Consider the following 26432-nt stretch of genomic DNA (forward strand, 5'->3'; position numbering starts at 1 on the left):
TCCAACCATCAGATTTCCAGATTTTGGTGTTGTGTATGTTCCTGTTCTTAATATCCCCTGATGCAGTAGAGGGACATGCATTAATTTAATTCCACGAGGGTGGAATTAGGAATCATACAGCATTTTCTTAATCTTATTTTGACACTAGGAGCTTGTGAATGCAGTTACTCCTTGCTAGGTACTATTTGCTACAGATTTTCCTGATATTCCTACTAAAAGTGGGGGTTTGGGGTAGCACATTAATTTGGCCTTTACGGATCCCACACTGGGGAAATTCTCCCCAAGTCTGGCGGTGATCCTTGTTCATGATTAAAAAGCAACAGCACTACTAACAGCAGTACTGTTGCCTTTGTCGGATTTAACTGATTTGAGGCTAGTGCACAGGTTCCCAGGGTGGGTGGCATGCTCCTTGGTGGGGTGCAGTGCCATTGCAAGGGGGGGCATGGATGAATGAAATGTAACAACATATTTTCCAATGCTGTAAATGTTTAACAAGTTGCTTTTTGCTGTTGCTCATTCAATCTGCTCGGAGCAGCAGTTGCATAGTTGTGGCCTGGTGGTTACCAAGAACGTGGGTCTAATTTGTAATCTCTGTCAATCAATCAGTCGGTGGCGCCAGCATCTTTATGTAAAGCCGAGAGGAGTTTTACTGCACTCCATAGGTTAAAGACATGGTTATGAGCTACCGTGGCCAAACAAACACTCAACAATGTAGTCGTATGTAATCTCTGCAAAGATAGACTGGAAAAGCTCAACATGAAAATGTTCTGCGAGGAGTTTGTTGGATCCAGTGACACAAGAAGAAGTACATTTGATTCTTGTTGTTTACAGAAGCGGTGTTTATCTTCTATAAGGTGGACATGTTTGAGTGTGATTGACAGACATTGTACGGGCTAACGAAGTTCATACCGCTAGTGATCAATGACTTTTCTGGAAGGCTACTGTGTGTTATACTAGTAGCATATGTTTGTCTGTGAATGTGTGTGCATATGTGCGTGGGCTTCGGAAGAGAGAGAATGGTTGCTGTCGTTTATACAGGAGCTGTTAAAACACTTTATGTTCCGTTGTGCTCGATGTGGCTGATAATAAAGATCCCAACCCCTGTTTCTGTTTACCTCTGCTGCGAACAAGCACAAAGTGAAGAGAGTTAGCCCCGGAGCTTAGCTTCGGCCCTGCAGCAGATCACTAAGACTCCCCTGTACATTCCAACTACAGTCAGGGCGGTGAAGCAGGAAAGAGCTAACATATAACCAGCTGTGTTACAGTCACTGAGTGGAAGAAAAGCATTTATTTAATTAAAAGTGAAAAAAATCTTTCTGTGTAAATATCCCATGTTACAACATGGGCACCTGTGGCTTATAGAGAGGTGTGGCCTATATGCAGTATGTACAATTATTTTTTTCTTTTTTCTTTTTTCCTGGTTGCAGCTTATATTCAGGTGCCCTCAATAGTTCGGAAATGATGGTATTACTATCAGATATTCATTTTGCACTGCCTTCAACCAATCTGTTTTTTGCCAGTCTCTTGTTAAACAAAAGACAATATGCTGCTTTATGTTTAATTTCTTTATTCCATCCACAACCCCCCTGCACTACAGCCCCCAAGGGGCGTGCCACCCACTTTGGGAACCTTTGCTGTAGTGGATGCCATCAAGTCCTTGTAGTTGCCTTATCTTGTACACCAATCTCGAATGGATAACAATTGGTGGATGGTCGGGGCAGATAAAAATGATGGATCTATTCTATTGCAACAATAGCTGGTTCTCTTTTTTTTTTTTTTTTTTTGCAATTGTACCCCCTCCAGCATGCACCAACCAACAGTAGATAACCACCTGTGGCCTATTCCAACAGCTGGCTCTGCTCTGGCTGCTACACACCAGCTTCACTGGAGGATTTCAACATAGTCTTGATGGTAGTGAAGCTCCGCTTTTAAAGTTTTGGGCTTTCTATCTGAGGTCTTTGGTTGCGGAGCTCAGTGGCACCATCAAACACCCATCTTTATCCTTTTACAAAGTTTTTTAATCACTTTTGAGACAGATGTTTGGAACTTGAGTAAGTCTCTTTTGCCAAAATCAATAGGCAAATATTCAATTTTTGAAAAATGAAATCCAAAGCCAGTTCTTCAGCAATTCCTCTTTCACTGCTCTGCTCTGCTTGGCTTCCTCGGAAATTCTGCTAGCACCAGGTTTAACTCGGCTCAACTTTATCTTTATTGTCCTCAGAGGGCAATCGCCTTAACAGCAAGACTTACACATAAATTAAGATGTAGGAAAAAACAACTGTGGTAAAGTACAGTGTGTGCACAACATAATATTCATACATATCCAAAAGAAAATGCAGAACAATTTACCATAATGGCATAAAACAGAAAGCAGCTCAAGCCTAGATGGGTTTTTGTTGATCAAAATAATAAAAAAAAAACGTTTGATGAAGTATCTTATAGAGCTCATACAGAACACAATGTATTGCATCATCTGAGCAAGTTCAAGGTGATATCGACTAGTTTTCAGTTGTCTTCTCACTTTGTAAATGATGAAGCTTCAATGACAGAAATCAAAGTTTGAAACTAGGGATGTCCGATTATAACCTTTTGCTGATAGGGCGATATTGTCCAAAAGCTTCATTTCCAATTCTGATATCAACTGATACCGATATATGCAGATGCTTGGGTTAAAGACAGAGGACACGATTAGTGTGCAGCGGTGTGTACAATGTACAATGACAATACTGTGCATAATACAAATAATAGATTTGCTTTCACTTCAAAACTATTTTTCGTTGTGTTATCAGGTTTTTAATATTGGAGGAAAAACTGCTGATTCTTACCGATATTACATAACTAAGGCCGATATTATTAGATATCTCTATTTGAATGGATTAATAATTTTTATTGCTTATGTACAGTATATTGACTGACACACAATGAAGAAGAAAGAGGTGGAACTCACCTTCTCAGGCATGTCCTTATGCTGGGCCAGTGTACAAAGGTGGTGGAAGACCACTGGATATTGCAAATTATAATGAGGTCATGTTAATGATCCTAACACTTACTCACCCCTGATATTTGGCAACGAACATAGTTATATTTAAATAGTTGTTCAAGAATCCTTAAGCAAGTTTAAATTTTATTATAGGCCTTGTAGTATGTTTCAGCAGCCCAGACAATACAACTAACCCTAAACTGCCTTTCTGTAAGTCATATGACTGAGTCCAAAAGGGGTATTAATAAAGATAACTTTTAAAAATGTCAGATTTTGTAACTAACATGTGAGGATATAAATCAGTTTTAAACCTTAAACAATGACCAATTTTAAATTTAAAGCAAAATTTCATTGAAATTAAGATGGAAACCTAGTAGAAATTATTTTGATCTATTTTAAATTTCCGCAAAGGTTTCTAGCTCCCCTTCTCTTTCCTGTTTTCTAAAGCTGAAATAACATTTGAAGGGAAACTCGATTTCAGTCCTAAGACAAGGCAAAAAAAGCAGTTTGTGACCTGGTACAGAAAACATCCCAGATTCTATAAAGAAGAAAACAGAAACAGAAGTGTGCCTACCAGAGGCATGGAAAGACCATTACTCCAACCAGCATTGACATAAGTGACAAGTTAGAATGTTTAATCTTGTGTCTTTTGTGAATCAAGCTTCCAGTGACCATTTATCCTACATTTGTACAGTATTTCAGCAAAATAAAGGGTTGCAGGCGAAGCATTCCGCAAATTCAGATGTGAAGAAAGCTCACAATAGTTCTTAACCATATAAATGCATATTACATTATGTGTTTCAGGAGTTAACAAACAACTAGACTCATGTACTGTTCTCAATGAATTTAGCTATACAACTTGCTTAGAACACAAACACACACACCACAGTGTAAATGTCCACCTGTTTTAAAAGACAATCTCAATCAGCAGTTGCAGCCCTTTTCAGCTGATGCTGTTGCTAGTTCCTCTTCATCTTCAGCTTGGTACAGGACCTTAGCAGTGAGGCCGCTCTTCACACCATCCCATCCATCGCGGGTCACAATCTCCCCTATCTTCATGAGCTCGTAGATGTCTTTTGTGAGCAGCTCAAAGGCCCTGTCTACGTTGCTGTTGCACTTGGCTGATGTCTCCACATAGCGGATTCCCAGTTCAGCTGCCAACTGCTCCGCCTCATCGCGACTCACCTTGCGTACCTTGTTGAGGTCGCTTTTGTGACCAATGAGGATAAAGACCATATGGTGAGGAAAGATGTGCTCACTCACTTCCTTGTGCCACTCCTTCACATGGTCAAATGTTTTGCGATTAGTGAGATCAAAAACCAGCAGCCCCCCCACAGAGTTGCGGTAGTATGATGTTGTAATGGACCTGCAGGGTGAAAGGTGATAAGTTAGTAAAATAATCACATTTAATCAGGTAGTCCACATAGTAATTGTTTTTACAATGGATGTCCTTTCTGACCCACCATAAGCCCACCATAAGATTTGACCTTGGACGGGCATGGGCAAGCTAAGGCCTGGGGGCCGGATGCGGCCCGTTCAGCTTTTTAATCCGGCCCACCAAACTTTTCCAAATTATATAATTTGTTTATATTATCATTATACTTCTGCCTTTTCCCTGCAATACTCATGTTTCCTCAATAGATGGCGAAAATGATAAAAGTATTTTAACATTTTAGCCTTTATGCATGACTTTTACATGTCATTTATCATAGTTCACACAAATGTTCCATCTCACTGCTCCTGACCCGGCCCCTCTGTTCAATTTTAGGACAATTGTGGCTCGCGAGTCAAAAACATTGCCCACGCCTGGTATAGGAGGTATATTTGTGATTTGAAAAAACAAAAAACACTGTTATTTCTTACCAATTTCCAACATCTACAGCAACTTTTGCATAAAAATAACCGATGTCTAACAATCATCTGAAACATAAAAATGAACTTTGCAAATAATACATAGGGAATTCCATATATTAGATAGATACCCAGTGGTGGGCCGTCAGGGCCAGCAAGGCCTTCTCTGCTGGCCTAAGATAAATCATGATCATAAGTTGATAAAAGTTCATTTAATTTTTTATTTACTTTTCCTAAATACATAAAAGCATACTTCATATTCTTCCTATTCTCTTTATGTCATATTAGGCTCCTTTCAGTCTTGCTGTTTTTAGGTTAGAGTTTTTATCCAATCAGAATTCAGCTAGCTGTTGCCAGGCTGTATGAAATCTGCCCAAGGCCTTCAGAATCAACAATGCCGGCCTCTGTGCAATGTAAGCAAATCGAAGCAAACAGGCACATACAGTTGATAGACAGTTGTGATAGCCAATCAGATCACGAGTTGTTGACAATAGGCCTTCTGGCGGGCCTCACGTTGAACGTGACATGTATGTGTCTTGTGATTGGATACTCGTTTACCGCCGTAAAACAACATGGATGATTTTGAGATTTGTTTTTTGTTCAAAACATTTAATGGGCTTTTTGGGCATGCTGATGTGCTCTTTGGAATACTACAAAAGAAAACACTGGATGTACAATTCTGCTTGGCAAGGGTGAATGAGTTCTGTGACACAGTGGAGCGTGCGAAGGGCAAATTCAATCAGATTTATGAAGAAACGGTGAGCATCTCAGGGGCTCCAAGCGTTTGCAGAGGCCAGCGCAAGGTGACTTTTTGCGAATTAAAACATATGCAAGAAACATGACTGGACAGACAGTGGCGGCTTTCAGCATTGGGCTCCATGTCGATAGAAAAGGATTTATTAAGTCAATGAGGTCTTCTTGAGGAAAGAAAGGAGAATGGATTTTGTGTTGAAATAAGTGTTTTATTTACTTGCGGATTTATATGCATCAGAAAATAGCCCGTTTTGTACACAATTGAGGTTATTCAATGCCCAGTAGTGCTTATAGTGTGTTTCAATTTCTCCAGCCGTGGTCACGTGGTGTCCTAAATTATGATATTATGAGAGGTATTTATTGAAGTCGGACTAAGTAGGACACCACTGAAGGCCTAGGTGTGAAATGCATGGCCTGCCTCTGTAGATACCATATATTATCCTTGGTTCAAGTCCACACAACAGTGGTTAGGAAACTCTCTCTGCTGAGCCCCCCTTAGGTTCATAAGAACATTTTCAAGCCCCCCGCTCCCCCCAACAGGACACATATTTTATTTTCATACTTGTTCATTTCACACATTTTAATTGTAACCGTTTTTACGCATCTTAAACTTAAAATTTTATGCAAGGATTCCCAACTTTGGTCAGTTGGCAGGAGTGAGATTTTGTTATATTGTTATTAGATATTCATTATACATTGCCTTCAACAATTCTGTTTTTGTTTGTTTTGTTTTTTGACAGTCTCTCGTCAAACATTTACAGCATTTGACAATATGCTGCATAACGTTTCATTCATTCATTCCATCAGCGCCCCCCTGCAATGGCACTGCGTCCCTCATTTTGGGAATCTCTAAATCAACCGATGAACGATCTACAGAACAATGATCACCACCGTGTACACCCCGATCACCCCACGCCCCCACCCGCCCTTCACAGACTGCATTCGGGGTTTTGTTGTTGTTGTTGTTTTAACATAACTACGAAACGTATGCTTGTAAGCTGAAACATCGACCAGTAGAAATTTTGAACATTTATAGAGATTAATCAAGTCTGTGTTGTACTGCTATGAGACTGCAATAGAAGCAAGTGCTTGAAATGAATCGGACATTTAGGGCCTATATTTGAACTGCCAGTCATGTCATAATTCACGCTGTGGATTACAGTGTTTTCACAAAGTCCACAGCATCACGATTACAATACATGTCTATCCATCCATCCATCCATCCATCCGTTGTTGACTTTTGTTTTTTATCACCATACGCATTATCGCTGAGGTACAGTGACATGTCATCGATGATTTTTATTTTAAGCTGTATTTATACACAGCTTCTACTATTTCCTTACCTAAAGCGCTCTTGGCCTGCTGTGTCCCAAAGCTGCAGCTTGATTTTCACACCGGGCTCGATGTCAAGGGAACGGGCGTAGAAATCAACCCCGACAGTGGGGTCCGCGACGTCGCTGTAATAGCCGTCCGTAAAGCGCTTCAGCAGCGATGACTTACCCACCGTCGAGTCCCCGAGAAGGATGACCCTGAACTGATATTGCCACAAAATATCCATGGCATGACGAGCAAGGACGGTACAAGCTAAATCTTTCGTGTTTCTTTTCGCGTGGGGGTAAAAATTAAGCGCTGTGTTTACATCGATCTGTCGCTATCGTCCAGAAAACACTCAACACGCTGAGCATGGACTGACCGCAGCCGTCATGTGACAGCTTCTTCTGTAACTCCAACACAAATAACCTGGTGGAATAGAGCTGATTATTACATATTTTCGATAAGCCTGGATTTGAAGTCATAGAAACACTAAGTTGTACTGACGAGTCATTTTAACTCAGACTGGGGGTGGTAAAGCTGGTTGCTGTCCGTGGTTCTGAAAATGGGGCAATGGAGGCAGCAGGCTTAACTTCCGGTTTTTGTTTGTCGCAGGGTAAACTAAAGGGGTTTTACAAAAACTGAGACTATGTATACATTTTTATTATTTAGTGATGATTTCATTTTTTAAATAATTTTTTTCCTATACATACTGTACATCTTGCTCAAACTTTTTGTTCGTTGGAGGGTAAACCATAGGTACTGTACATATGCTATGTTTTATATATACATTTTTATTATTTTGTGATGATTTTATATTTTTTTACTTATTATTTTTTTTATGCATACATTGTACTGCCAAAAAAAGTGTGTTTGGGCGTCAAAGACTACTTGTCCCATCATGCAAGTGGTCACGTCAGCTATGCGGACCAATCAGAGAGAAGCGGGTTGGCCTTCGTGGATATAAAGCCAAGAGAAACCATCTTTCTCTCTCTTTCCGTCGTGCCTTCAATGTGCTCGCGTGAGCTGGAGAATGAGTTACAAACTATTTAGGTAAGTCCGTTGTCGGTCTACATATACAACTTGTAGACAGATATTTACTTGAACACTAGTTTTGTTATTAAGTTTTTCAGTGTTGAGTCCTGTAAGTATGAATTAGATGCTTGCTAGCCATCGGCTATATTCAGAGGGTAGCAATCAGCTGTTAAAAGCGACCTATTTTTGCTCCTGAGAAATGGGCCGGTTCGGTACTATACCGTAATTTCAAGCTTCGTTCTATATTTGTATATGCATTAAATGCTATTTTAACTTCATTTTCTTTTTTTTAAGCATTAGCAGTTGAGCTAATGCAGGCGTGGCCACGTGTCTGACTCGCAGCACAAAGTTAAGATTTGACGTATCTGTACAGATGACCACAAAAGAGTATATGCTTTTTGGTTGAATACTGTGTGGTGATAAAATTATATGGATACAGTGAAGGGGGACATGCCGATAGTTGAAGTCAGAGTAGAGGATACAGAGAATAGCGCAATATGGAAATCAACGATTCGCTGTGGCAACCCCTTGAAAAAAAGGACAAAGCCGAAAGAAAAACACTGGTGATACAATTAAGACGTAATTCCTTTCGTTTTCTAGTCGTTAATGCTACAAAGTCAAAGTCATTACGGCAACTTTGACGCTGCGGTATACACGAAAGGGTATTTTAGACAACAAATTTAAAATGGTGTTTAAAAAATGGTATCGTTTTCATCACCGATTTAAACGACATAAATATAATTGTGAAACTCCTGCTTTATAGGTCGAACCATTCATGGCGCAACCATACGTTCTGCATATATTCAGGTATGTATAAAACGTGGTCCATGTCCACGAGGCTCCGATCGAAGCCAGTCGTGCTCATGTGGCACGAATGGTCAAAAGGAAGCCAAGAGTAAGACTTTCACCGACGGTCGCTGTGCAGTTTGAAAATGGCTGCTTTAGCAACATTTAGGGGGAAGGACAACCAAAATATTCTCAAAGAATAGGTGTGTGTGTATGTATGTGTGTATATATATGTGTGTATATATATATATGTGTGTATATATATATATGTGTGTATATATATATATATATATAAATATAGGTGTATATATATATATATATGTGTGTGTATGTGTGCGTAGTATTCATAGCAATTCTAATTGTTGCAGGTTCCTTGGGACTTGGCATAGAGACTGAAAAGAGGTAAATGTTGTGCCGTAATGAAAATGTGTTTCTGGCTGTGATGACAAACTTGCCCTCACTGAAATGATCTGATTGAGATTTTTGTTAACTGAGCCATTTTATCAGATGTTTAATTGAGCTGAAGTAGTATGACTGTGTATTGAAGATCTTTTTTGTTTTTAGGTGACCATGGGTAACTAGACAGTCACGAGAGAAACGTGCTCAGTGAAAGGTATGCTTTAAATACATATGCTCTGAAGTACATTTTAAGCATGCTATCCTAAGGACCTGGGCTCCTCCGTAGTTCAAGGTTCTCCAAGTGCATGCAACAATATTGGCCAGACTTTGACTGCTGTAGACCTAATTTGTCCTCAGCAGCCACTCATCTGCCCAACAGCTGTTGCTAGAATTTCATCAGTGAACAATTAATCTAATATTTCCAGGCAACACATGGCTTCATGACAAGATCATCGTTTTGCTGTTTGAGACCCAAACTACCTCATGTAAAAGTATGTATAAAATGTTAACATGGTTGACTTTGCTCTGATCAGTGATGATGTTAAAATCAAAGACTGTAGGATGACTTTCGGATATGGGGCTGAGATCAGGCCCATATGTCTTAAAATAGGAAGTTGAACATGAACTACACTAATCATGACAAATCTCTAGGTACTCTGACCTGTTGGTGCTTGAAGTTGTCCTTCTGGAAGCTGGCCAGCATGTGATGGGTGGGTTCCATAGTGTAGTGGTTAGCACGCCTGCCTCCAGAGCAAGCAGTCCTGGGTTTGATTCCCAGAGGAACTACAAGTTTGATGAGCCTTGTAAGTTGCTAAATGTATACATGTTAAATTGCTGCTTTTTGACAATGCATAATAAACACTTATTGGTAAATTGTTGGTTTTATTTTACTGGTTGAACTCATGGGACACAGGAATACTCTTAAGTTTATTCAACAGTGGAACTGGTGGTTATTTGAGCACAGGAAAGTGATAGGTGACAACTGCATTTCTTTTTCCTTAATGGAAATTCCAAGAACACTTGTAATGGTCTGCCTTGAAAACAAAGAGCTACAACGTCAAATTTCATCCTAGTTGCCCTATGTTGGGTTTATTCTAACAAGTGATGACAAAGTAACAACACAAATACGTCTGGATCTTTTTCTTGCAAGGGGAGAATGCAGCTTGCTCTTCTGGCAGCTGCCTCATCAACTCCAAGTTGCTGCACCCTTCCCTTGCTCATTTATTTAGTTTGCAAAAGTATCAGATTACATAACATTTGATTTAGTGTGAGTATATGGGGTAGGAAGCTGGATATGTAAATGGGTATGAATGGGGTGTGACTAGGAACAGATGGGACGTAAGCAATTTGTTAAAGTGACAGTAATATTATTACTGGAGTAAATATGGGAAGCAATTGGTTTGCTAAAGCGACAGTACAGCATGAAGCAATGATAATAAATGCAATTCTTCCAACACCCTATCAAACATGCAATTTATTGACTTGCATTTTCCTATCTGCAGGAAACACTGATCTGAATAATGATCTGAGGGCAATTTATTTTTTCCCCTGAGAAACTCTTTGCACTAATCACATTGCCCTGTCCTTGTTGTACTTGCTGAGGTTGAAGTATTGTGAAAATTGGACAAATTGTTTGCTAGGCATGCTGTAAGGTGGAAAAAAACAACTCCTAAGGCAAACCACTAATGGGACAGTACCTAATTGACTGTGGTCTAGGTTTGACTAGAGGCCAATAGCAACTTGAGCTCTGATTGTACCTTGGATAAAATGTCAGCTATTATTTCAGTACAGAACTTGATGTTAAACAAGTAATAAGGCCATTTATCTTAGGCTGTTGAAGATACAGCAACCCTTTACCATATACTGTAGCTCTGAATTGTTCCAGCTGATGCAACAACAAACCTGGATGTGAGGCAAGTGGATTGTGCTGCACATCAGTGAAATATGGATCTGCTGTGAGTTGTAATTGCTGCAACTGATTTATATATGAGAATGACAGTTTGGAAAAATACATTTAAAGAGTAATGTGCTCTTAGATGCCAAGGACAGAAATTGATTTTATTTTATTTTTTTTGGAATGCTAACTCATAGACATAGATAACTATCATGTTCAGTTTTATTGGTCATTGTGATCTTTAAATCAAGCATGGCTACAATGTGATTTATTATATGTGTATATACAGGAAATATATATACATATACGGAAAGTATTCAGACCCCTTTAAATTTGTCACTCTGTTTCATTGCAGCGATTTGCTAAAATCAAAAAAGTTCATTTTATTTCTCAATGTACACTCAGCACCCCATCTTGACAGAAAAAATGCTGACCATTTCTTCTGATCCTCCTTGAGATGGTTCTCCTCCTTCATTGGAGTCCAGCTATGTTTAAATAAACTGATTGGACTTGATTAGGAAAGGCACACACCTGTCTATATAAGAACTTACAGCTCACAGTTCATGTCAGAGCAAATGAGAATCATGAGGTCAAAGGAACTGCCCAAGGAGCTCAGAGACAGAATTGTGGCAAGGCACAGATCTGGCCAAGGTTACAAAAGAATTTCTGAAGATCACTGTGGCTGAGCTCCAGAGATGTAGGGGGGAGATGGGAGAAAGTGCCACAAAGTCAACTATCACTGCAGCCCTCCACCAGTCGGGGCTTTATGGCAGAGTGGGCCGACGGAAGCCTCTCCTCAGTGCAAGACATATGAAAGCCTGCATAGTTTGCCAAAAAACACATGAAGGACTCCCAGACTATTAGAAATATATATAATATATATAATATATATATATAATATATAATATATTCTCTGGTCTGATGAGATGGAGATTGAACTTTTTGGCATTAATTCTAAGCGGTATGTGTGGAGAAAACCAGGCACTGCTCATCACCTGTCCAATACAGTCCCAACAGTGAAGCATGGTGGTGGCAGCATCATGCTATGGGGGTGTTTTTCAGCTGCAGGGACAGGATGACTGGTTGCAAATGAAGGAAAGATGAATGCAACCAAGTACAGAGATATCCTGAAAGAAAACCTCTTCCAGAGTACTCAGGACCTCAGACTGGGCCAAAGGGTCACCTTCCAACAAGACAATGACCCTAAGCACACAGCTAAAATAACGAAGGAGTGGCTTCGGAACAACTCTGTGACCATTCTTGACTGGCCCAGCCAGAGCCCTGACCTAAACCCAATTGAGCATCTCTGGAGATGGCTGTCCACCAACATTCACCATCCAACCTGACGGAACTGGAGAGGATCTGCAAGGAATAATGGCAGAGGATCCCCAAATCCAGGTGTGAAAAACTTGTTGCAACATTCTCAAGAAGACTCATGGCTGTACTAGTTCAAAAGGGTGCTTCTACTTAATACTGAGTAAAGGGTCTGAATACTTATGACCATGTGATATTTCAGTTTTTCTTTTTTAATAAATTTGCAAAAAATTCTACATTTCTGTTTTTTCTGTCAAGATGGGGTGCTGAATGTACATTAATGAGAAATAAAGTGAACTTTTTTGATTTTAGCAAATGGCTGCAATGAAACAAAGAGACAAATTTATGTGTATATACATATGTATGTACTGAATTACACATAGCTTTGACCAGGTATTAGTGGTCAAACACATACCTTGAAATAACATTTTACAATTTTACAATTAATATTTAAACGGACCTGACAAAATGTTTTGAGACGGAGAAAGTATGTGATTCTATTCAATTTCAACAAGACTTTTTAGCATTGACCATGTAGCTCACTTTTAGTAGCCGTAGGTGGTGCTAAGTTACATTCTGGCTAGAGGCTTGTTTCTCGATCAAGCATTGCAGCAGTGGCACAATTCTGTCCAGGCCATGTTCATGTACATCTTGCGTAGAATTTTATGACTTTCCCCTGGTGTTTAATTGAAAAAACATGCATTATTATACAAAACTACTGTGGTTCACAGAACCAAATGGAAAACAAGTAAAAAGGGGAATCTTTAAAAAGCAATCTATGGTAATGTATCTTTTGTACTGGAGCTTTACACAATGTTTATTTCAAATCAGAAGCATAATTTGCTATCTAAGCTTACATTGTTCTTTAGGTTTGATCCCTTGTACATACTTCAAAGCAATGTTTATGCCTTTCCTAAACATTTTTTCTATGTCCATGGGGCAGTGGTGACTTAGTGGTTAAGGAAGCGGACCAGAAGGTTTCAGTCTACCGGCTGCCAAGTTACCACTGAGGGGCTCTGAGCATGGCACTGTCCTCACACACTGCTACCAGGCAGCTTAAAGCTGACCCCTGCTTACTTAGGTAATGGGTTATCATTGGTCAATAATTCACTTTTATTCACTTTGTACAAAGGTAATGCAATACTGCTGTAAATTGGTTTTAAGTGACAACCAAAGATCTCTTGTCTAACCTAACTGTGCCAACCATTTATCCAGGGCTGTGTCTGACATCTAGATCAGTGGCAGGTTTGGACATAACTTCTTTTGGAAAACCACAATTTCACACAATTAGTGGTCAAACAGTGTACACTGTAAATACTGATATAAAAAAAACACCACAGAATGTTTGAGTTACGTTACTGAGTTGGCATCTGATTGTAGATAATGAAATTAGCAAAGTTAGCTTCAATGTACATCCATGTGTTTTATTTTCAATGTGTAGATGTGGAGAAGCATCTTTTTTTCCTGAACCACAAATGGCAAAGATCTCAAAATATTTATTGACATGGAATAAGGTAAAAGACTTAAAATTTTAAATGAGATGATAAATGAAAAAGCAAAGTAAGATTGATGTGTTAAATATAAAAAGACAATCATTAGCCACAAATTAACATAGCTGAAGCTTGTCTGGTGCTCTTGTGTTCTAGGCTATATGCATTAGTTGCTGCTATACAATATTAAAGCAGCAAATGGAAAATGACAGCAAATATTCTAATTGCTACAATGACTCAGATGCAATTCCTATCAGTTCCTTTGATGTTGTCCATGTTAGCTGCTGTGGATATGTTTGCTAAATAAAGACATAAACATTTAATGTAACATATCATGTGCTGCATTTTGCAATGCTCTTGCAATGCATCCTCCTCTAAGCACAAATTAGAAACACTGTGACTGATTTGTAGCCAACTCATCACGTGTATATTTACAGCAGCTAGCAAACATGCAAACAAATGCTACTGTAAGTATTGTGGACTGTGGGCCAGGATTGTACATCAAAGGTAGGATTTTAATCTATTTATCCCATACATTTTTGATCGCAGCAAAAGGCTCTGGTCTGACATTTGTTTGTCTCTTTCACATCAATAAAAAAGACAAGCAATACAATAAATACGAATCTCCTTAGACATTTCCCATGGTATGTAATTGTAATATTGTAACTGCTCTGAGCAGTGGTGGCTTGGTGGATAATGAAGCAGACTTGGGTCCGAAGGTTTTCAGTTTTTAGTCCACCAGCTGCCAAGTTACCACTGAGGTGCATTTACTCCCCCGGCCACCATCCTCACACACTGCTCCATGGCCGCTTTAGTGTCCCCCTGCTCACTTTGGTGATGGGTAAAATGCAGAGGTCACATTTTGTTGTGTGCAGTAGTGTGCTGTGTTATAATGACAATAGTTCACTTTCCTTGAATATGTTGAACTTTAAAAATATAATATGATAACGTGCTCTGTCTTCTGCACATCATCCATGCAGCAAATGCAAGTGGCTTTCCCTGCTCAGTTCTGTCACTTGATGCTAAGAAAGCATTGGATATTGGCAACTCTGGACAATTTTGGATTAGGTTCAGAAATCATACAAATGGTCAAATCCTTCTACAATGGTCTGTATCAGGGGTGTCAAACTGATTTTCACCTGGGGGCTACATCAGCAATACAGTTACCCTTGAAGGGCCAGTTATAAATTTTAGACTGTAAAGAATTGTATAGCTCTCACTACTCCATAATGTATTAATAAATGCTTCTGCTTGATTATAATTTATTCATGTCACAAATATTGTTCATTGATTTTTTGTAATACAAAAATGTGTGGCCTTCTGCCAAACAGGATCTCAATGGTGATAAGTTGTGTTTGGGTCGGATGCGGAAGCGCATCTGCATGAGAACCAGTGGCAAACAATTGATCCATGTGAGGCTGACTGATGTTTTGTTGAGAAAGCTTCTACACACTTGGAAAGCATGTCGTCAACTATCACCAAACAATGTTTCTTACCCTCACATGGTGTTAGTTCAACAAGGTCCGCTTCTTTTATCTCTGATAATTATATAATACACATTAATTTACAGTAACGTTGCAAATTCTCAAACATCACAATTACACTATGTATCCAGAAATATTCACATACAATTCTTAGTTTCTGTTACAGCCATTCATGCATAAGAATCTTATTCACGCACCTAATCAACACATCAACCACTGGAACATTGCAGTCTCATGGATTCAGCGTCTTAGAGAAGTTACATATACAGTAGGCTTCAGATACCACTCATCTAAATGTTGTAACTCGCACTTCCAACAGTTTCATTGGAATCAGGAATACAACAGGAAATAAACAATGTTGTTCTTTTTAAGAGTTTTAATGGAGAATTTAACTGAAAGTTGTTATTGAAGCTTTAATGAAGCTTCAATGTGCAGGTCTTACAGAGAGCAACACAAACACTTGTCTGTATAAGAGCACCTTGCAACCAAATCACATTTACCATAATTACCGTCACCTAAACAACAATGCGGCTTATTTATGGATTTTAACGGGATAAAGAAGTTCATACTACTAGCGATCAATTACTTTTCTGGTAGGCTACTGTGTGTTATACTAGTAGCGTATGTCTGTCTGTGAATGGGTATATGTGTATATGTACATAGGGTGTGTGCATTTCAACTAGTCGAGGCTCTGAAGCAGGAAAAAGCTAACAACTAGACGTTTTACAGGCACTGTTTGGAAAAAAAGTATTTATGTAATTAAAAGTAAAAAAAAAAAATCTTTCTGTGTAACTTCTCTCTGTGTAAATATACCATGTTACAACGTGGACACCTGCGGCTTATATACAGTAAGTGCGGCCTATTGCGGTACAATTATTTCTTTTCTTTTTAAATTTAATGGGTGCAGCCTATATTCAGGTGCGCTCAGTCTGGAAATTATGGTATGGTGTTCTGGATACATGTGTGTTTCTGTACAAGAATAAGTGGGGGCAAGTTGACATCAGTACCATCGCCACCTGAGAGATTATCTGGCCAACAGTGATTCAGAAACAGGGAGTATGTCCATGCAACTTTAAAGATCTTACAGGAACCAAAGAAAAAAGTGTAGAATTTACTATCACTGGCAAGCACACATAAGGCAAGGTTGGTCGTTTCAGAGTTTTTCCACTGACTATATGAGTTTCTGTACAAGTCAAATGGAGGACAATCACATAGAATATAATTTTGTCATTACAAGACGGTCAAATACTTCTCAGCAGTAAAGCTATGGTAAAACCCACATTTTGGAGACTTTCTGCAATTCAGTTAGAGTATATTCAAATATGTGCAACAATCCCTTGGACTTCACATCCTTTACTGCGTTCATCTTTTTCTCAAGTCATGTTTTTCACTTGCCATTTTATTACACTTCCTTGATTAACATTTACTTTCCTAAATCTGTACTTTGTGTGTGATGTTGGAATACTGCTATATACTTGAAAATCTAAAGATGAAAGAAATAATATATCCTTTGATGTAAATTGTCAGAAAATGGTGACAGAAGCATTGACAGATTTGCAAGACTCTCATCTAAAAAAGTGATAATGACATTGTTTTAAAAATATTAATGATAATAATTTAAAAGGCAAAACCATGGATGCTGTTAATGAGATGTACCTGACCTCATTTTCGTTGCTGCCTGAAAAGAAACAGCGAGCACATCTGCTAGAAGGGCTTTCTTGTGTTCTAGGTAGAGTACAAGTACAGAATGATTGCCTCAAGGGGAAGGAATTTGAGGCAGAAGAGGCAGAAATTGGTTATCTCAGAAAAGAACTACTCGAACTAAGAAGAATGCTGCAGAAAACAGAGGACATTGCTGACAACTGGAAAGAAACGCAAGATGCTCTAATTCAGTTTGAAGAACAAATGCGACAATTGCCAATCAAACAAGAATTCGAGGAAAGAAAAATGCCGAGCAACAATGATAAACGTGACAGATTGAGATATAAGAGTAGGGACCTTGAAGAAAGTCTAAGATGGCAAATTACTTTTATACAGGATAAAATATTTTACATCGAGAAGAATTTGGAGAGATTTCAAAGGAGGCAAGCAGCAAAAAAAGAGAAAAAGATCCAGCCAGACAACTTGGAAATGATGAAAACAGTGGAGTTGAGAAATACGATGGAAAAACAAATGACCTGCACGGTAAGGCAGTTGGAGAAGAAGGATCCCATAATATGTAAGAAGGAGGCCCAGTGCAGGGAGCTGAAGCAGCGGTTGTCACTAAACTCAGAGACCCTGTGGACACTCAGAGAGAAATATGAAGAAATCAAGTCTTTGAAAGCATACATCATTATGTTTAATAAAACTGCTGACAAGTACAAGCATCAGAATAAGACACTGACTGATAAAGTTGTGGCCACACATGAGTTGTACTTGAAAGAGAAACAAAAAAATATGGAGTTGAAAAATAACCTGCGAGCAAACAGTTATAAGCAGCCAGTTGGAGTTGGTTTCCAAATGCAATGGCAACTGTGAACAATCTACGGAACGAGTAGCACAACTGTTTGATTCTTTTAAGGGGAATTTTGAAACATTTTTGTATGGAGTACTTACTGTTAAAATGACTATTGAGCAAGGTCAGAAATGCACTGCATTTATCAGATGCACAATAATGTAAATGTGTTAGTCATGTTTATATTGTTTTATAACAAAGAGCATTTTAAGTGCATACAAGCTGTATGTCTATCTTTTGCCTTCAAAATTGCCCAGTAGTGATCCCTGTATTACAGCTCTACATTTAATTGAGAGTTTAATTGAGAGGGTTAAGGTGGTTTGGTGAAGAAACCAGCCACTAGGGTACACTAGGATACACAAGCCAGTGCTACTATCGCATACTATAGTGCCTGTCCCAAGCCCGGTTAAATACTGAGGGTTGCGTCATGAAGGGCATCCGGTGTAAAACTTTTAGCCAAATCAAATATGCGAATCACTAAAACGATTATCGATTGAGGTCCAGGTTAACAACGACCACCAACAGTGCTGTTGACCTGCAGGGTACTGATGGAAATTGGGCTACTGTTGGTCGAAGACAAAGAAGAAAAGGGGGACAAACGATTTGGACAAAAGAGAAAAGAGGAAGAATAGAAGTCTTGGTCTGAAGTTTGGAACTCTGAATGTAGGTACAATTACAGGGAAAAGTAGAGAACTAGTTGATATGATGGAGAGAAGAATAGAGATTTTGTGTGTGCAGGAGACCAGGTGGAAGGGCAGCAAGGCTAGAAACAATGTGGAGGCTACGAACTGTTTTATCATGGTTCGGATGGTAAGAGAAATGGAGTAGGGGTGATCCTCAAGGAAGAATATGCAAAAAATGTGGTGGAGGTGAAATGAGAGTCAGACAGGTTGTGTGTGAAGAAATAGAAAGAGTGATGATTAATGTTGTTAGCGGTTATGCCCCACAGGTGGGCTGTGAGTTGGAAGAAAAGGAGTACTTCTGGAATGAGCTGGATTGTATGATAGAAAGTATCCCCAGGGAAGAGAAAGTGGTGATTGGAGCAGACTTTACTGGTCATGTAAGGGAAGGGAACAGAGGAGATGAGGAGGTGATGGGCAGGTAAGGGATAGAAATTTGGAAGATACGGGCAGTGGTCGATTTTTCAAAGAGAATGGAAATGGCTGTGGTAAACACCTATTTCCAAAAGAAAGAGGAACACAGGGTGACGTACAAGAGTGAAGGCAGGTCCACACAGATAGATTATATTCTATGTAGAAGAAGTAATCTGAGGGAGATTCATGACTGTAAGGTCTGGTAGGTGTGAATGTAGCCAAACAACATCGCATGGTAGTGTGCAAAATGACGATGGAGGTGAAAAAAAGGAAGAGAGTGAAGACAGAGCAGAAGATGAAGTGGTGGAAATTAAGGAAAGAGAAATGTTGTGAAGACTTCAGGAAGAAAGTAGGGGCAGTTCTGGGTTGAGGAATTCCCAGATGATTGGGAGGCTACAGCTACAGTGGTTTGGGAGACAGGTAGGAAGGTATGTCCTCTGGGCAGAGAAAGGAGGACAAAGAGACCTGGTGGTGGAATGATGAGGTTTCTCTGCACACAAGATGAGTGTGCAGAGAAAGAGATTGGCAAAGAAGAAATAGGACAGTGACAGAACTGAAGAGAACAGACTGAAGTACAAAGAGAGGACAAGGGAGGTGAAGAGGGAAGTTGCCAAGGCCAAACAAAAGGCACATGAGGAGTTGTATGACACAAAGGAAGGAGAAAATTAGTTAGAGATAGATTGGCGAAACAGAGGAATCAAGCTGGGAAGGAAGTGCAGCAGGTGAGGTTGATTAAGGACAGAGAGGGGAACGTAATCACAAGGAAAGAAAGTGTGCTGAGAAGATGGAAGGAATACTTTGAGGAGTTGTTGAATGAGGAAAATGAAAGGGAAAGTAGAAACGAGGAACCAGAAACTATTAGGAAGAAGGTAGATCAGATTAGAAAGGATTAAGTAAGAAAAGCCCTGAAGAGGATGAAGAGTGGAAAGTCAGTTGGTCCTGATGACATACCAGTGGAAGTATGGAAGTGTTTAGGAGAAGTGGCGGTAGATTTCCTGACTAGGTTGTTTACCAGAATTTTAGAGATGGACAAGAAGCCTGATGAGTGGAGAAAACGTGTTCTGGTGCAAAGGGAGGAATTGTGGTTTTGTATGAGGAAGTCAGGAGTGGCAGAGAAGTATGTTAGTTTGGTGCAGGACATGTATGAGAATAGTACAACCGTGGTGAGGTGTGCTGTTGGAAGGACAGAAGATTTCAAGGTGGAGGTGGGACTACATCAAGGATCGGCCCTGAGCCCCTTCTTGTTTGCTGTGGTGATGGACAGATTGACAGATGAGGTCAGACAGGAGTCCCCATGGACTATGTTGTTTGCAGATGACATTGTGATCTGTAGTGAGAGTAGGCAGCAGATAGAAGAGAACCTAGAGAGGTGGAGGTTTGCACTAGAAAGAAGAGGAATGTAGGGCAGTCGTAGCAAGACAGAGTACATGTGTGTAAACGAAAGGGAGAACAGTGAAATAGTGAGGTTACAAGGAGCAGAGGTGGTGAAGGTGGAGGAGTTTAGGTACTTAGGATCAACTGTTCAGAGCAGAGGAGACTGTGGAAGAGAGGTGAAGAATAGAGTGCAGGCAGGATGGAACAGCTGGAGAAAAGTGTCAGGAGAGATCTGTGACAGAAAAGTGTCAGCTAAGGTGAAGGGAAAGGTTTACAGGACGGTGGTGAGACCAGCCATGATGTATGGTTTAGAGACAGTAGCAATAGGCAGAAGACAGGAGGCGGAGCTGGAGGTGGCAGAGTTAAAGATACTAAGATTCTCTTTAGGAGTGACAAGAATGGACAGGATCAGGAATTAGGTCATTAGAGGGACAACACAGACAGGAAGGTTTGGAGAAAAAGCTAGAGAAGCCAGATTGAGATGATACATTGGTAGAAGAATGAGATGAAGCGACCAGGTAGGAGACAAAGAGGAAGGCCAAAGAGATATATGGATACAGTGAGGGAGGACATGCAGATAGTTGGAGTCAGAGTAGAAGATGCAGAGAACAGGGCAATATGGAAATCAATGATTCGTTGTGGCAACCCCTGAAAAAAGGGACAATGAGTGAATCGTGAATGAATGAATTAATGTAAAAAAAAAGGTTTTTTGGTGAATGGGTGTGACTGTAAACTAGATAGAAGAGGAAAAGAGAGGAGGAGAAGAGTAGAGGAGAAAAGGAGGGGTGGTGGGAGGGTTTTGTGGGATGGGAGTTGCAGGTGGGCAGGTTGAAGGTGGTGTTAGTACTGGCAGAGTGGAAGGAGGGAGGTGTGATGTGGTGGAGCTTGGGTGGTAGGCCACTAAGAGAGGGAGCTGGTCTTAGCTTTATGCCCTGTGATGGTTAGTGCCTTATTTACGCACTTTTCAATGAAATATTGGTTGGTTAGATCTAAGGAGGGGTTCAGAAGTACATTAAATCCCCTGCATAAATAAGAGTTCCATATGTTTCTGTAATCAGTTCAAACACCCTCTTGAAAAAGGCTATATTGCTCCCAGGGGGTGCATACCTCTTTTTAGAAAAATATTCCTTTTACCATGACGAATCATCCAGCTTTATTATTAATTTGAGAAATGAATTTGAATTTATCAGCATTTGCTACCCCCTCCTTTTCTCTTTCCTGTATGATGAAAAGAAAGTATTCCTAAGACCCATTTTTCTGAGTTTTCCATGTTCAATATGTAAGAGATGTGTCTCCTGCCAAAATGCCACATCTATCTTCTCCCTTTTATTTTAGCTATCATTTTGCGTCTTTTTATTTACATTCAGAGACAGTATGTTATAGTGTTGATAATGTAACACCCCGTACCAAAGGTAGTAAACAAAACAGTGTAGAACAGAAGAATGCAATAAACTGTACTGTAAAACAGTAAACTGAACCTCCAACAGGAAAGCTATCATACTGCAATGGGCAGTGAGGGAGCTGGACACAAGGTGGGGCCCTCAATGGTGAAAAAGTAAAAAATAAAAATAAAAAAGAGTCTCGTAGGTCTGTTTTAAGCCTGTGGGCATCAGCCTCCATTTTAATTAAACGTCATTGCAATAAGATGGGAAATTATGATAAAATCTCTCACTCATCCTTTGCTGTGTCCTGGTATTGTTCTGCGATACTCCCTCAGCTTGTTCCGGATCTGTTCCTAAAACTGGTGTTTATCTCCAGCCAAATGACCTATGGACTGGTACTGGTCCACGGACCAGGGTTTGGGGACCCCTGATCTATACAGTCTTCCATTAACGACCGGCCCTTCAAGAGGAACTGTATTACTTATGTGGTCCCCAGTGAAAACGAATGTGAGATCCCTGGTCTAGTGGTATGATTCTTTCTTTGGGTGCAGGAGGATCCAGGTTCAAATCTCAAAAGAGCACTTTTGTTTTCAAACAAAAATAAAGAACACAAAAATGGCAAAGACATTTGTAAAACAATCCAAAATACAAATAAAGTAAAGTGCAGGACCAGTTTCTGTGTTGATGATAAATGTATCTGTCTGTAGCTTGCAAAATATAGATGAAATCAGTCCAGATGATGAGAGAATTGATTGTTGCTCTGTGAATGACTAATGTAGTCAAAGAAGAGAAACGACATCAGACGCAATGTACTATGTGCTTCACTTGGGTTTTGACAATATTGGTCGCAAATCAATAGGGAGGGAGATTTATGAAAAAGGGTAGTGACCTAAGTTGGACACTAGATGGCGCTGTTGTTGTTGTTCGCCCCTCCAGAGTCAGGCGGTTGTCACTATTTTTGTTCTGGGTGGTTACCGTATTGTTGTTTTAACGCTGTTCCATGCAGATGTTGTTTTGCAGAGAAAATGTGTGTTTTTTCTGTATCGATAAAAAAGGAGAAATAAAAAGATGTATTGACCACAAAAAAATTGACAGCCATGCGTCTGAGTCGTCCTGCATCGCACCATACATCGACAATTCAAAAACACAACGTAGAGTCTCCTGGTTTTGGGGGGCACAACGCGACGTTGCACGGATTTGGTTTACACAACCATACTGTAACAGTTGTTGTTGAGCATCTTCTAATTGTGATAACAGGGTTAAAGTTTAACTGTTAAACATCATTGTTGGCCCCCTGTGTGTTTCAGTTGTGTGCCATCATGTCTGATGCGCTGTGTGGTTTGGCTTTATAAAATCGGTTCGAGGTCAGTAAGCGCAACCTAAGTAATACATAAGGCACACCAGGTTATAAGGCGCACTGTCGATTTTTTAGAAAATTAAAGGCTTTTAAGTGTGCCTCGTCAAAGCATGAAAGGCAGAACAATTAAATACTCTTCTGCTAGGTGGCATAGGTGGATACCTATGAAAACAAAAAAAAATAAATAATCAGAGCTGTTTTGTGTTTGTCATTGCGTCTTTTTTCAATTTCTGCCAGTATATCAGTGTTGTCTTCAACTTAACAGGCCGCATTTTTAGTCAATTATGAGGTCATTTAGACTAGAAGATTATAATATTTCATTAAATATACTTTTTGTGTGATTTGTGTTTGGTGGTGTGCCGTGGGGTTTTCCCTGATTATATATATGTGCCGTGGCTCAAAAAAGGTTTGGAAACCATCGAGCCAAAAAACTACAAAATCTCCTGTGATTTACACTAGTGCATATGTTTGTGTAGATTAATTGAACAAAAATACAATTATCCTATCGCACCCTAAGCAAGAACCATACCCCTAGACCAACGAGAGGGCAGGTTTGTTGAACAAACATACCCTCTCAAATCTCAGCTGAGATCACAAAAACTAAGTAGTTTCAGGGCCCAACATGACCAGTCCATATGTTGAATATAAGAGGGGAAGATTAATTTGTTCAATTGTTAAGATATGTTGGGATCTCTAACAGATTATGTACATATGTATATATATATCAAATATATTTTGGATGTTTTGTTGATATCTGGCATCTTGGTGGTTGGCTGTGTTTGGTAAAAGTTGCAGTGAGTGCAGGTTGTTTTTCCTATAGCTCTCAGACTTTGCTCCATTCATGTCAAGATATTTTTGGAATTTCTTAAATAATTTAAATAATAACAACTAACCCCTCTAACTGGACCTCTTAAATTTGAGTTGAATACCATTGATCCAGGGGAACGATTCTCAATCTTGGTGCGAGAGGTCCCAGGTTGAAATCCCGGACAAGCCCTGCACATACAGTACATTGCATCTTGTCTTTTCTCTACTTTCTAAGCCTACATTAGCCGTTCACAGAGCAACAGGCTTTTGGACTTTCTGACTGGCAGGCCTCAGTCTGTCAGGATAGGAAACAGGACTTCAGCCAGCATCATCACCAACATCGGCACACCTCAGGGGTGTGTCCTCAGTCCCATCCTCTACCCCCTGTTCACCCACGACTGTGTGGCCTCCCACAAGGACAACATCATCCTGAAATTTGCAGACGACACTGCAGTGATAGATCGTATCACTGGCGGTGACGAAGCAGCTTACAGGAGGGAGGTGGACACACTGGCGACATGGTGCGAGGACAACAACCTCACCCTCAACACGGACAAGACCAAGGAGATGATAGTGGACATGAGGAGGGTGAAGCACCCCCATTAGCGACGAGCAGACTTTGCTCCACTGCTTATCCGAGGCCGGGAAGTGGAGAGGGTGAGTAACTTCAAATACCTGGGGATCCACATCAACGAAGACCTCACCTGGACACTGAACACCACACAACTGGTGAAAAAGGCTCAGCAAAGACTGTACTTCCTGAGGAGGCTAGGGAGGTTTGGGATGTCCCAAAAAAGCGTCTCCAACTTGTGCAGCTACATTGTCATGTCCTTCCTCTCCAGCGGCATCACGGGATGGTACAACAGCACCGCCATCACGGACCGCAAACGCCTGCAGAGAGTGGTCAGGGCTGTATCTAAAATCGTAGGAACTCCCCTGCCCTCGTTGCAGTGCATCCACCAGCACTGTTCTCAGGAGGACTGCATTGATTCTAAAAGACCCAACCCACCCCCAACATGGACTGTTCACTCTCCTCCCTTCAGGACGGAGATACAGGAGTCTGAAATGTAAAACATCCCGGCTCAAGAACTCTTTCTTTCCTTAACGACTCCTTAACGGGAATGGACAATAACATTACTTTTGCACATACCAAATTTGCACATCCACAAGTGTTAACTACTGCACATACAAGTGTTAACTACTGCACATACAAGTATTAACTACTGCACACTGTAAATACTGAAAATACTTCTGTTGATTCATGTGTATATTTTGTTATTTTATTCCTGTGTATATTTTGTTATTTTTATTTCTTGATTTCTTTTTCATTCAATGTGGACAGCAAAGTAAAATTTTCATTGTACAGGAAAACCTGCTTTCCTTACTGTACACATGACAATAAACGCTTTGAATTTTTGAATCTTGAATCTTGAATCAACAGCCAATACTCTGGACTGATTTCACTGTTGTTTTACAAAATAAAGACAGATACATTTATTACCAACACAAAGATTTTTTATTAGCTTAAGTCAATCTTTGTTTTAGAATTTTTAACCAATTTATATTGCCATTTGGTATTTTTTATTTTTGTGTTTGAAAACTGACATTTTATGATGAGAAAACTGCTGTCTGTGGCTCGTTGGTCTAGGCGTATGATTCTTACTTCGGGTGGGAGTGGTCCCGGTTTCAAATCTCAGATGAGCCCTGGACTCTGCACTGCAAACTGCAGTGTTAACAAACCTTTGTCCCAGGGAACACTCAGTGACACATGGCCTGCGAACATTTTTTTATAGGAAGGAAGGAAATGAAGAAAAGTCATTGTGACACAGCACAACACTGCACACAACGAAATGTGACCTCTGCTTTAAGGGGAGCAGTGTGTGGGGATTCTGTTTCAGAACAGTTAAAAACCTTCACTGTCACTTAAAGCTTTTTTGATTCAATTCATATACCGAAACATATGCACAAGTTTTAACGTCACTTTTGCAAGCTTTAACACCAAGAGCGGTATAAAACATTTTATTTCAAAGCATCAACGACAGTTTTGCGAACTGCAGCGTCAAATCAAACCTATTTTAATTAAATACTAGGTGGCGTGTATTGCCAGGAGTGCACCAGGAGACACAGTGGCAGCTGAGGAGCATGGGAACCCCCAAACCCTTCTCACACACACACATACACCTGTATTACACTCTTTATTTTTCAAAGCCACAGCAAGTTGCAGGCAGAGGGATAAAAGGCGTCCGGGGGGCATGCGATGTAAATGCTCAAACCACCTCAGCTGACTCCTCTCGATGTGGACGAGCAGCGGCTCTACTTCGAGCTCCTCTCGTGTGACAGAGCTCCTCACCCTATCTCTAAGGGAGCGCTCTGCCACCCTGCGGAGAAAACTCATTTCAGCCACTTGTATCCGGGATCTCGTTCTTTCGGTCATGACCCAGAGCTCATGACCATAGGTGAGGGTAGGAACGTAGATCGACCGGTAAATCGAGAGCTTTGCCTTTCGGCTCAGCTCCTTCTTCACCACAACGGACCAATACAGCGGCCGCAGCACCGATCTGCTTGTCAATCTCACGTTCCATCCTACCGTCACTCGTGAACAAAATTCCAACATACACTATAAAGAG

The 26432-nt window shown here is 40.2% G+C and overlaps 1 protein-coding gene, 1 long non-coding RNA gene and 3 other non-coding genes across 6 annotated transcripts; 4 read left to right on the forward strand and 1 right to left on the reverse strand.

Moving 5' to 3' along the window:
• Positions 1–1550: 1550 nt before the first annotated feature.
• Positions 1551–7526, reverse strand: rab42a (RAB42, member RAS oncogene family a). Its single transcript, XM_008332143.3, has 2 exons — positions 6928–7526; positions 1551–4346 (listed from the first exon to the last, which is right to left on the reverse strand). The coding sequence occupies exons 1-2, from the start codon at positions 7140–7142 to the stop codon at positions 3905–3907; spliced, it is 657 nt and encodes a 218-aa protein (XP_008330365.1). The 5' UTR covers positions 7143–7526; the 3' UTR covers positions 1551–3904.
• Positions 7527–7832: 306 nt separating this feature from the next.
• Positions 7833–9988, forward strand: LOC103394715 (uncharacterized). Of its 2 annotated transcripts, none has more exons than XR_003052663.1 (6): positions 7833–7948; positions 8694–8919; positions 9085–9118; positions 9281–9329; positions 9541–9606; positions 9767–9988. It is a non-coding gene; the product is annotated as an uncharacterized LOC103394715 (long non-coding RNA). The 2 variants fall into 2 exon arrangements; XR_523178.3 differs by having other exon boundaries at positions 7864–7948; positions 8694–8737.
• On the forward strand, positions 8765–8899 carry LOC112488569 (small nucleolar RNA SNORA16B/SNORA16A family). Its single transcript, XR_003052787.1, has one exon. It is a non-coding gene; the product is annotated as a small nucleolar RNA SNORA16B/SNORA16A family (small nucleolar RNA).
• Positions 9366–9496, forward strand: LOC112488575 (small nucleolar RNA SNORA44). Its single transcript, XR_003052793.1, has one exon. It is a non-coding gene; the product is annotated as a small nucleolar RNA SNORA44 (small nucleolar RNA).
• On the forward strand, positions 9829–9901 carry trnaw-cca (transfer RNA tryptophan (anticodon CCA)). Its single transcript has one exon. It is a non-coding gene; the product is annotated as a tRNA-Trp (tRNA).
• Positions 9989–26432: the final 16444 nt, after the last annotated feature.

Source organism: Cynoglossus semilaevis, chromosome 18 (assembly GCF_000523025.1).
Source record: "Cynoglossus semilaevis isolate Cse_v1.0 chromosome 18, Cse_v1.0, whole genome shotgun sequence".
Taxonomy (NCBI): domain Eukaryota; kingdom Metazoa; phylum Chordata; class Actinopteri; order Pleuronectiformes; family Cynoglossidae; genus Cynoglossus; species Cynoglossus semilaevis.